This window comes from Danio aesculapii, chromosome 25 (genome assembly GCF_903798145.1).
Source record: "Danio aesculapii chromosome 25, fDanAes4.1, whole genome shotgun sequence".
Classification (NCBI taxonomy): Eukaryota; Metazoa; Chordata; class Actinopteri; order Cypriniformes; family Danionidae; genus Danio; species Danio aesculapii.
In genome coordinates, this window is record NC_079459.1 from 23,744,552 (window position 1) to 23,757,463 (window position 12,912).

Here is a 12,912-nt window from a genome sequence, read left to right on the forward strand (position 1 = left end):
TTTGTGCTCTGCTTTTGCGCCCCTCACGTTTTAACTGCGTGCTGCACCTCACGGTTTTGCTCTTGCACGCAGTGCGCATTTGCAGTTGGAAAAAAGTCAATTCTGAGTGGAAAAACAGGCTGTCCGCAGGATCGTAAATAGTATTAAAAGTTGATAAATCAATTATGAGAAAATTAAGGCCCTTAAAAGGTATTACGAAGCCTTTTACGGGGTCTAACAAGACCTTTTTATGAGGTCTTAAATTTCAGTTCAAGCGTTGTACAAAGTGTTTGACTACCAAAAAGTATAAATATATTTATTTTCATCCTAATATTAACAATGGCATGCTCTATCCAAGCGTTTGGTTCGAGTCGGGACGTGTCCGGCCAAGCTCCTCCGTTCGGGTGATGTCACGTAATTTGCGACAAACGCGTGAAGGTTATGTGACGCTCTCCACATGTAGCAAAACCATAAACAGACAGCAAAATGGGAAAACGTAAGCTTGCAAACTCCTGGTTGGAGAAAGAGGAGTTTAAACAGTGTCTGAAGCCTCTTGCTGAAAACAACAGTTATGTATTCTTTCAAGCTTTGTTTCTTCTGAGCTTATCTGAGTTCTGTTGTGTGGTTGTGCTCCACTGATTTATTTAATTACAACTGTTTATTAAGTTAAAGGTTTGATACTGATTAGAACTTAAATTGGCGATGAGGTCCTAAAATATTCTGAGAAGGTCTTTCAAAATTCTTAAAAAGATATTGAATTTACCTTTGGGATTCCTGCATAAAATATTCGTTTATGACCACTTTTTAGTCATATCACATATTAAAATAATATTTCTTTAAAATCATAGTGTACACATCAGTCTCTGAACTTGCTGCATCACAAATGCCAAAATTTTAACAGTTTACAAAAAATTAATCACTTTCTGGCCATCGGATATTAGGCATTGAGATATGTATAGTGATCGTGATTTTCTAAAGTAATACATTGCTTTATTATTACCATTTGTTGAGTCTCCTCATACAGTTTCAGTTTGATATAGCGATTGGACCCGGAAGCCACTTCATGTGACATCACACTTAAAAAGCAGATATCAACATTGCACAATACACAGCTGGTTCAGTGGTTGCCTAGCGACATAAAAAGCGCATCGCTCTTCTTTTTGCTTGTCAACAAAAGAGGCAGTGTGGTGGTGCTTATGTTTTTAGAACGGAAAAGCAAGTTCTGTGTGATCGGACCCCTAATGGGTTAGTTTGACAATGCCGGTTTTGGAAGCTTCAATCAATCAATCAACCAATCAATCAAACTTTATTTATATAGGCCCTTAATACAACCAGGAGGCTGCCCAAAGTGCTTTACAGTATTAAAGACAAAAATAAACATTAAAAGACATAAAATGTCAAAAGCAAGTCTAAATGAATAGGTTTTAAGTTTACCTTTAAACAGCGCCATATCTGTGGTGCGAAGTTCTAAAGGGAGGGTATTCCACAGTTTCGGACCTGCCACTGCAGATGAACGATCACCCCATTGTTTATACCTGGATCTGGGGACCTCCAGCAACAACTGACCTGCTGATCATAAGGCCCTCTTCAAAATAAAAGCCACTTTCCAACACAGTTGTACAGCATGGAAGAGTCAGGATACAAGTTAAATTTTTTTAAAAAGTCATATACACAGAGGGTGGATTGGGGGTGTGTAAATGATGTGGTAATTTTCATTTTTGGCTGAACTATTCCTTTAGGACGTGTATTGTTTCATGTTGCGTGTTGTTACATCACTGCTTTCTATAATAGCCTGTCAAGAAAAAGAAGATCAAGAGGGAGATCAAGATCCTGGAGAACCTGCGAGGGGGAACCAACATCATTCAGCTAATGGACACAGTAAAGGACCCTGTGGTACGTTCTCCATCTTGCTTGTCTTTCGTTGGCCAATCAGAGCAGACATTTTGTCCCAGGAGGGGTTTGATTTTTTTCTCTCTCTGAAGATTGTGGGTGGACAGCATTTGAGACAAATTGCCTTTTTCTAGCTTACTGGCCCAGATTTGTTTTTAGGTTGGAATTGGTTGTGTAAAAACTTTCTCTCACTCACTATCTTTCAGCTCCCACAGCTGAATGAACCACCAATTACTCTGGCGTATGCTTTTTTTTTTTTTTCTTCCAGCCGCATAAAACCATTGAGTGAAATTATATAATCTAATTGGAAATAACGCAGCATGGTGGCTTAGTGGTTAGCACTGTCACCTCCCAGCAAGAAGGTCGCTGGTTTGAGTCCCAGCTGGGCCAGTTGGCATTTCTATGTAGAGTTTAGATGTTCTCCCTGTGTTGGTGTGTCTGCCCATGTGTCCGGTTTCCCCCGCAGTTCAAAGACTTGTCGTTTAGGTGAATTGAATAAATGAAATTAGCTGTTGGGGCATCCGCTTTGTAAAACATATGTTGGAATAGTTGGTGATTCATTCCACTGTGGAAATAGAGACAAAGCCGAAGGAAAATGAATGAATGAATAATTGGAAATAAGATATTTGCCATTCAACCCTACGCAAACTATTCATAATGATTTCCAAATTGTTTTGTGGATCCAAAGGAGATCATGTGAGTGACTGAGAATCACAGCAAAGATTATGGAAAAATGAGGTGCAGCCAGTCGTGATGCTTTTGTTCTCAATGTGCTGCTGTTTTATTCCTGATTGTGATCACAATGAATGCTTGATGGTGTCTGTTAATGCTTTCTATTGTTGATTTGAAGGACTTCCCTTTTTCTGATTGTTCATCTCTTTTTCTCTTTTCTGTCGGTTTCTCTCGAATCATTCTACAGTCTCGAACGCCTGCGCTTGTCTTTGAATGCATCAATAACACAGATTTTAAGGTATTTTTTTATCTATCTATCTATCTATCTATCTATCTATCTATCTATCTATCTATCTATCTGTCTATCTGTCTATCTGTCTGTCTGTCTGTCTGTCTGTCTGTCTGTCTGTCAATCCATCTATCGTTCTGTCGTTTTGTCTATCGTTCTATCTATCTATATATTGTTCTATCTATCTATCGTTCTATCTATGTTAATGTATTATTAGTTTGTGTTTATTTTTCCATTTAATAAGAGATAATCATTTAAAGTGTTGAATTATTTTGAAATAAATGTTAATACCGACCAATAAGAATCCAAGAAACTGTTTATCAATTATTTAACAGCTTATTTAAATTGAATCCTTTGCTACGTACCTATTCCCTTTACTTTCCTTCTCATTTAGGAGCTGTATCAGAAATTAACAGATTATGATATACGTTTTTACATGTATGAACTACTAAAGGTAAGGCCACAATCATGTGCTTCAGTAGCGTGATTTTTCAAGGCTTTCACTTGGTTGTTAAAGTTTGTTTATTTTTTGACTGACAGGCTCTGGACTACTGCCACAGTATGGGGATCATGCACCGTGATGTCAAACCCCACAATGTTATGATCGATCACCAATTAAGAAAGGTAATATTGTAGTTTTTGATCGTTATTAACCCTGAACTGGATTTAGGACTTTTAAAGTACATTTCAGAGTGATTTTGAGTAAAAAAATATTCCCTTAATGTTAATTCTGTATTTATTGGGTTTACTCCCCAGCAGAGGGCATCAGAGTACTGGTTTCTGTTTGAGATGTGAGGTGGTGTTTCAGATGTCGATTTGCAGTGCCATGTTTGTGTGTTTTTGATGCAGCTGAGGTTGATAGACTGGGGTCTCGCTGAGTTTTATCACCCTGCACAAGAGTACAATGTCAGAGTGGCTTCACGCTATTTCAAGGGTCCAGAACTGTTGGTGGACTACCAGGTAAAATGGTCTTTATGAAATAAACACATTTGTTGTGTAGGATTGTTTTGCACATTTCAAATTTAACCACAATTCTGGATTGAAAATACTTTTAGCACACTTTACCACTTTATTCAAATTGAGATTAAATATATTTAGTTACTTTTACATTTCATCTGAATCTGGAAACATAAAGTAACTTTTACATTCTGTCCAAATCCAGATTAGAAATATCAAGCTACTTTAACGCACTATTCAAATCTGGATAAAAAAATATAAAAAATAACGAGTTACACTTTATACTATACTATATTTTATTATATTATGCTACTTTATACGTTATACTATATCCAAATCTATTATAGTAATATAGTGTAATATTTTGTTACACTTGATTTAAAAAAAAGTCTGGATTTAAAAAAAGTTACTTCAAAAGTGTCCAAATGTGAATTGGAAATCTTAAATTACATTTACACTATTTCCAAATCTGGATTAAACATAGTCACTTTTACATTTTGTCCAAATCTAGATAAAAAATAATGAGGTATGCTTTATTCAAATCTGGATTAAAAACAAAGTAAATGTAAAATTTTGTCCAAATAGTAGAAATATTGAGTTACATTAACACTGTATTCAAATCAGGATTAAGCACAAAGTCTCTTTTACATTTTGTCGACATCTACAATTAATATAGTGAGTTACACTTGATTCAAATCTGAATTTAAAAAAAAAAGTAACTTCAAAATTTTGTTCAAATCTAGATTAGAAATATTAAGTTACATTTACGCTATATCCAAATCTCGATTAAACACATATTTAGTGTTACATTTTGTCCAAATCCTGATAAACGATATTGAGTTACACTTTTTCAAATCTGGATTAAACGTAGTCACTTTTATATTTTGTCCCAATCCAGATTAGAAATATTCAGTTAAATTTACACTATACCCAAAACTGGCTTTAAACAGCCACTTTCACATTTTGTCAAAATCCAGATAATAAAAATATTGAGTTACACCATTAAAAGACAAAGTAACTTCAAAAGTTTGTCCAAATCTGGATTAGAAATATTGAGTTATGTTTACACTACATCCAAATCTGAATTAAGCACAAACTCACTTCACATTTTGTCAAATCCAGATTTAAAAATTCTGAGTTACACTTTATTTAAATCAGGATAAAAGACAAAGTAGCTACAAAAATGTTTGTCCAAATATGGATTAGAAGTATTAAATTACATATACATTATTCAAATCTAGAAATTAAACACAAATGAACTTTTACGTTCTGTCCAAATCTGGATTGGAAATATCAAGATACTTTAACGTGCTATCTAAATCTGGCTTGAACCCCAAGTTAGTTTGACATTTTGTCCAGATCCAGATTGAGGAAAATATTGAGTTACACTTTATTCAAATCAGGATAAAAAACAAAGTAACTTAAAAAATGTTGTCTAAATCTAGATTAGAAATATTAAATTACATTTACACTATATACAAATCTGTATTAAGTAGAGTCACTTTTACATTTTGTCGAAATCCAGATTAAAAATATTGAGTTACACTTTATTCAAATCTGGATTGAAAATAAAGTAAATCTAAAATTTTGTCCAAATCTGGTTTAGAATATTCGAGTTAATTTTACACTATATCCAAACCTAGATTAAACACATATTTATTAGTGTTACATTTTGTCCAAATCCAGATTAAAAATGTTGATTTACACTATTCAAACCTTGATTAAACAAAACGTAACATTTTTTATTTTATTCAAGTCTGGATCAAACACAAATTTTGTTTGACACTTTGTTCAAACCCAGGTTAAAACTATTGAGTTACACTTTATTCAAATCTGGATAAAAAAACAAAGTAACTTCAAAAAGTGTCCAGATATGGATTAGAAATATTGAGTTACATTTACACTGTATCCAAATCTGGATTAAACATAGTCACTTTTACATTTTGTTGAAATCTAGACAAAAAATAACGAGTTACACTTTATTCAAATCTGGATTAATCACTTAAAAATTTGGTCCAAATCTGGATTTGACATATTGTTACATTTACACCATATCAAAATCTAGATTAAACACAAATTCACTTTCACATTTGTCAAAATCCAGATTAAATTTTGAGTTACATTTTATTTAAATCAGGATAAAAACAAAGTAACTTCAAAAAAGTTGTCCAAACCTGGATTAGAAATATTGAGTTACATTTACATTATTCAAATCTGGATTAAACACAAAGTTAGTTTTACATTTTGTCCAAATCTGGATTAGAAATATTGAGTTACATTTACATTATTCAAATCTGGATTAAACACAAAGTTAGTTTTACATTTTGTCCAAATCTGGATTAGAAATATTGAGTTACATTTACATTATTCAAATCTGGATTAAACACAAAGTTAGTTTTACATTTTGTCCAAATCTGGATTAGAAATATTGAGTTACATTTACACTATTCAAATCTGGATTAAACACAAATTTAGTTTTACATTTTGTCCAAACCTGGATTAGAAATATTGAGTTACATTTACATTATTCAAATCTGGATTAAACACAAAGTTAGTTTTACATTTTGTCTAAATCTGGATTAGAAATATTAAATTACATTTACACTATTCAAATCTGGATTAAACACAAATTTAGTTTTACATTTTGTCCAAGTTTTATTCAAGTGTGGATTAAAATTAGTTCAACGTTTTGTCCAAATCTGAATTAGAAATATTGAGTTTATTTTTACATTTATAATAAAACATTGAATTGTCTTTCCATTTGATTAAACTTGGTAGAATAATTTTTTTTGTTACTTTTGCCTTTTACTCAAATCTGGATTAAAAACATTGTTACTTTTGCATTTTGCCCAAATCCGGATTAAAAACATTGAGTTTTACATTTGACATACCTTTGAATAAAATATTGGATTTTATAGATCATTTTATGAGTCTTGATTAATAATTTGAAATTACATATGAATTATAATTTGCGTAAATCTGAATTAAAAACTGAATTAAAACTTGAAGTAACATGTAGACAGTTGTTTACTTTGACAACACCAGCACTTATGTAAAATTCCACAGATTTTTGTCATTAAGTAGTTCACCCAGAATTACGCAACTTTGCTGTATATATTTAACCTTTAAAATCTTATCTTTAGATCAGAAATCTGTCTGACACTGTTGTCAAAAAACAACAACAATGAAAACATGTCAGTAATAGTCAGATTGACATAAAATAAACAATGTGATGTATTGTGTGCACAGATGTATGACTACAGTCTGGACATGTGGAGTCTGGGCTGCATGCTGGCTAGTATGATCTTTCAGAAAGAGCCCTTCTTTCATGGCCAAGACAACTATGACCAGGTGATTAGCAAAGTGGATTGTTCATTCAATTGATTATAAACACAGTGAATACATCACACGCAACAATACATCTGATTTATTTTGATTTCCTTGTTTCGCCAGTTGGTGCGGATTGCAAAAGTTCTTGGAACAGATGAGTTATTTGGATACCTGCGCAAATACCACATCGAACTGGATCCACGATTTAAAGATCTGCTTGGCCAGTGAGTACCAAAAGAGGGCGCCATGGAGGCATTTCAGATTTAAAAATAAATAAATAAATAATAATTAAAAAAAAAAAAAAAATATATATATATATATATATATATATATATATATATATATAAAACACAACAATAATGTAGTAATTATATCAAATCTTTAGGCTTTGGCACTATTTTAGATACATATTTTGTTCTGTGTACATATTGTAATACGTACAGGTCTAAACAAGTATGTTTTACTTCTCTTTAAATATATCTGCTACTCTTAATTATGAAGGTTATTATTAAGGTTGACATTATTTGTGAACCTGGACCACAAAGCTTATGCTGCACAGTTATATTTTTGGAAACAGGATCAAAATTGTTCACTTTTTTATCATTTGATTTTTAAGATTTTCTGGATTTTGTTGATTTCCTACCATAAATACAATAAAACATCATTTTAATATGCACTTCATTTACTCTGCTTTAAAGGTGATTTTCTCAATTATTAGTTCGTTTTGAAGCCTCAGATATTCAAGTAGTTGCATCTCAGCCAATTATTGTCTTATTCTAACAAACTTTACATCAATATAAAGATTATAGATTATGTATTCAGGTGTAAAGCGCTTAATTTACACCTAAGGCTTATTTTGTGCTCCAGGGTCACATTTTACAAATATTTGGGATTTGCAGATACTTTCATTTAATCTTTCTATGTATATAAAAGCATTTTTTGTACATTTAAATTAGCAGGGACGATCTTGTGTTTGATCATGTTGTTAAATTAGTAGCAAGTAAAGTACATTGTTAAAGTAATTTATTAGTTTTCTAAAAGATTTACTAATATATATATATATATATATATATATATATATATATATATATATATATATATATATATATATATATATATATATATATATCTATATATATCTATATATATCTATATATATCTATATATATCTCACCGGTCAATTTATTAGGTATACCTTATTAGTACTGCGTTCGACCCCCATTTTGCCTTCACAACTGCCTTAATCATTCGTGGCATAGATTCAACGAGGTACAGGAAATATTTCTCAGAGATTTTGGTCCATATTGACATAATAGAATCACGCAGTTGCTGCAGATTTGTCGGCTGCACATCCATGATGCGAATCTTCTATTCCACCACATCCCAAAGGTGCTCTGTTAGATTGAGATCATGTGACTGGAGGCCATCTGAGTACAGTAAACTCATTGTCATGTTCAAGAAAGCAGTCTGAGATTATTTGCGCTTAATGACATGGCGCGTTATCCTACTGGAAGTAGCCATCAGAAGTAGATGGCCGCTCACTGGATATTTTCTCTTTTTCGGACCATTCTCTGTAAACCCGAGAGAAGGTTGTGCATGAAAATCCCAGTAGAACAGCAGTTTCTGAAATACTCAGACCAGTCCGTCTGGCACCAACAATCAACAAGCCACGTTCAAAGTCACTTAAATGACCTTTCTTGCCCATTCTGATGCTCGGTTTGAACTGCAGCAGATCGTCTTGACCATGTCTACATGCCTAAATGCATCGAGTTGCTGCCATTTGATTGGCTGATTCAAAATTTGCATTAACGAGCAGTTAGGCAGGTGTACCTAATATCTCTCTCTCTCTCTCTCTCTCTCTCTCTCTCTCTCTCTCTCTCTCTCTCTCTCTCTCTCTCTCTCTCTCTCTCTCTCTCTTTATATATATATATATATATATATATGTATACGCTTGTGTATTTATTTATGTTATCTAAAGATCATGATTAATAATATCTAACCAAACTTGGTTGGTCAGTAAATAGATAATAAAAAATAACAAATGCCAAATACGAGGTCATTTAATAACTGTAACAGTCTGCTGCTGTGATTAAGAAAAGGATGCACCTGACTGTAAGGGCTCTTTACTAAATCCTGTTACTAATGTTAAAATTACATTGTTGAGGGGGAAATCACTCAAATTGTGTTACTGTAAGCCACCTTTTTATGTAAATTAGATTTAATTTTAAGTAGGCTACCAGCTTGAATGAAATGAAATGTATGAAATGAAAATGAAAGATGTATGAAAATTCCTTTATGTATTTAATAGAGAAAAAATTTAGTATGTATTTATACATAAGCAGTTGAAGTCAGAATTATTTGCCCCCTTTGATTTTTTAATTTTTTTATTTTTTTTTTATATTTCCCAAATGATGTTTAACAGAGCAAGGAAATGTTCACAGTATGTTTGATAATGTCTTCTAGAGAAAGTCTTATTTGTTTTATTTCGGCTAGAATAAAAGCAGTTTTTAAATTTTTTATGAATCATTTTAAGGTCAATAAACCATCGTTATACAATAACTTATTATAACTTATTAGGGTTATTACCCTAACCTGCCTTGTTAAGCCTTTAAATGTCACTGTAAGCTGTATAGATGTGGTTTGAAAAATATCTAGTAAAATATTATTTACTGTCATTATGGCAAAGATAAAATAAATCAGTTATTAGAAATGAGTTATTAAAACTATTATGTTTAGAAATGTGTTTAGAAAATCTTCTCTCCATTAAACAGAAATTAGGGGGAAAATAAACAGGGGGGCTAATAATTCAGGGTGGTTAATAATTCAGACTTCAACTGTATATTTTTGTGATAATTAGTGTAAATGCGTCATTTGTTTGCGAGTTTTGACGTTAATTCAGTTTGATTTTAAAGCGGTTTGGAGTAAACACATTCAAATAAAATAAACAAGTAAACATAAATAAATATAGTTCAGTTATCAATGAAGCTTTCCTGTCTTGTTCCCACAGGCAGACACGGAAGCGCTGGGAACAGTTTGTGCAGACAGAAAACCAGCATTTGGTGAGTCCAGAGGCTCTGGATCTTCTGGACAAGTTGCTACGCTACGACCATCAGCAGAGACTGACTGCCACTGAGGCCATGGAGCACCCTTATTTCTGTGAGTTCCTCCACCTCACGACTGCTGACCGCTGCTGCAGACACAATAAATAACATCTACAATCCATATGTGTGTACAGATCCAGTGGTGAAGGAGCAGTCTCACACTAATGCAGACGGCACTATAGTGTCAAGCGGAACCAACACACCCCGATGAGAGCAGGTATCAATCACTAATCAGTCAATATTCACATATGTGCTTTTAACTCTTGCGATATTTTAGTTTTCAACAAAATTTTAGATTTGTATATGCATATAAACAATATATTTTAATATAAATTGTCAATCTTGAAGTACAATATTGGATTAATATTATTACTAGATATAGCAGTATAGATCGAATGCTAGTTTTTAAAAAATTAATTCATGTTGATTTTCTATTTTAACATTTTACTACATGTATTTTTTACATTTGGATGACAAAAGTTGGGTAAGACATAGAACATTAAATAACATAAATTTCAATGCAGTCACACTGTACATCAGTGCTATTTTAGTGTTATTTATATACTCTATTTATTAATATTTCAATGTTTATGCCATTGTTCCCAGCAGGCACACAACGTCATAAGACATTAATGTTAGGTTAGATTTAGGTCTTGACATCAGATGACTAAAATTAAATGTCTAGCCCAGTGGCTTAAGCCCCTGATGTATTGTCAAAAGCCCCTGATCTTTTAGAATATGTTGCACTTAAATAATAGATTGTATAACATGTTAAAAACAGTATGCGAGCCGAGTAGTATGTCCGAATTCATAAAATTCGAAAATCAGTACGCGAGAAGTACCCGGATGACCTACTACTTCTGGCGAGATTTTGATGTGCGCATTCCATGCACGCTGCATTACCCCATGATGCCACTAGTGAAGAGATTAATGAATGGGAGAGAAGCGACGCAACTGACGCTGGTCGGTCACGTGATGATGACAAAATGGCAGATGTAGTACGTAAGGGTTCCATTCATACTACTCGCATTCATATTGTATAGAACGTACTTTTCTAACAGTCAAGTAGTACCTTTGAATTCAAATGCAGTACCTACTGAGTAGTAGACGATTTCGCATGCAGCCTTTGAATTGGAACAGTACTTCCGCAATGGTTGATAAAGTTTCACAAGGACACAAGTATAAACAAGTACGCATATTGAGAAACAGCCAACTAGCGTTTTCTTGTTTTGACACTTACATTTTTTTGTGGCAAGCATTGGCCCAACTGGGGCATTAAAAATAATCATTGGTGTTGTTTAACCCTGTATAAGTCTAAAACTTTATTCAAAATGATCTTAAGAAGTCTTAAATTTGACTTGAAACCTACAGAAACCCTGATAGTGTCCTTTTGTTGTTGTTGTTTTTAGGAACTGAAAATGGAAGGCGTTTGTTACCTCAGATTTTTTAACCCTCGTGTCTGAAACCTCTTCAAGTGTACAGTGAAAAGTTGGATCTTCAGCAGCACCTGTTACACCTCGTCTCTCAGACACACACACACACACAAACACGTGCGTACACTCGCATACACACACCCACTCAGACATTTCAACTTTCCGTGTCCGTCAAGGTCGGTCTGCCCTTCTATAACAGGTCTGTTCCTCTAGCTTGAAGATTTTCCAAGCTTTCCCTCCCCAAATTTTAGATGAAAGGAAACTATCATAGACTCCGCCCCAAGTACTCTGGCCCCGCCCACGTTAAACTAGGCATGGAGAATGAAGAGCAGAATGAGCCCCCTCCCCCTCCCTCTGTCCTTATTGGTCTGTGTCTGTGTCTGTTCAGTATTCAGACCTTGGCGCAGCCTACACATACTGTAGTAATAAAGTGGCATGGTGGACCTTTATTTCTTTGCTCTAGGTAGATTGATTACTATATTAATGAAAATAAATGATTTTTATTTAGATTTATGCGCCTCGTTGTCGTCTGTTGATGGGGTTTGGGTGTGAAAATGACTAAAAATGAAAGTGTTTTTTTACCACATGCTTTTCCTGTTTTCGCCACTGAATAAAACAACCGAAAAGGTCATTTTACTTTTTATTTCACTATTAGGTGTTTTTTTTTTCTTATGGAACAAATTCGCATTTGCTGGTAATTAAGTCATAATCGCAAAAAAGGTCAATTGGAAGCTATTGCAGATGTAAACTCACTATTCTGGCTTTTCTGCTTGCATTACAATTGTGATTTATTTCCTTAGAATGATGAGATATAAACTAGTAACTGCGAAACAAATGTGGAGAATTTTTACTTTTTGACTTTAAGATTTGCTATTTTGTGTGTTCTGAGACAACATAAGTCAGAATTCGAAATTTAAACCTCACAATTATAAATTACACATTAATGTTTAATTATTAATGTTTAACTACATGTATTTTTTTAGATCTAGATGACAAGTTTATATTTAAAACACTGAAAGTTTAATAACAATAAATGCAATCATACTGTACATCAGTGCTATTTTAGTGTTATTTATATATTGTATGTTTTTCACTTGTTTATTTATATATATATACATACACACACACACACACACACACATACACACGGGCTGGTCTGAGTATTTCAAAAACTGCTGATCTACTGGGATTTTCATGCACAACCATCTCTGGTGCCAGAGGTCAGAGGTGAATGACCAGACTGGTTCGAGCTGACAGAAAG

General features: G+C 33.3%; 1 protein-coding gene across 1 annotated transcript in view; it reads left to right on the forward strand.

Moving 5' to 3' along the window:
* Positions 1 to 12,160, forward strand: part of csnk2a2b (casein kinase 2, alpha prime polypeptide b) — an 18,929-nt gene extending 6,769 nt beyond the window's left edge. The window contains exons 3-12 of the mRNA XM_056451805.1: positions 1,771 to 1,872; positions 2,789 to 2,839; positions 3,225 to 3,284; positions 3,371 to 3,454; positions 3,680 to 3,790; positions 7,037 to 7,138; positions 7,241 to 7,341; positions 10,125 to 10,273; positions 10,353 to 10,435; positions 11,628 to 12,160. Of these exons, the coding sequence (XP_056307780.1) occupies positions 1,771 to 1,872; positions 2,789 to 2,839; positions 3,225 to 3,284; positions 3,371 to 3,454; positions 3,680 to 3,790; positions 7,037 to 7,138; positions 7,241 to 7,341; positions 10,125 to 10,273; positions 10,353 to 10,429 (837 nt within the window). The 3' untranslated portion in view covers positions 10,430 to 10,435; positions 11,628 to 12,160. The remainder of the gene's footprint in view (positions 1 to 1,770; positions 1,873 to 2,788; positions 2,840 to 3,224; positions 3,285 to 3,370; positions 3,455 to 3,679; positions 3,791 to 7,036; positions 7,139 to 7,240; positions 7,342 to 10,124; positions 10,274 to 10,352; positions 10,436 to 11,627) is intronic.
* Positions 12,161 to 12,912: the final 752 nt, after the last annotated feature.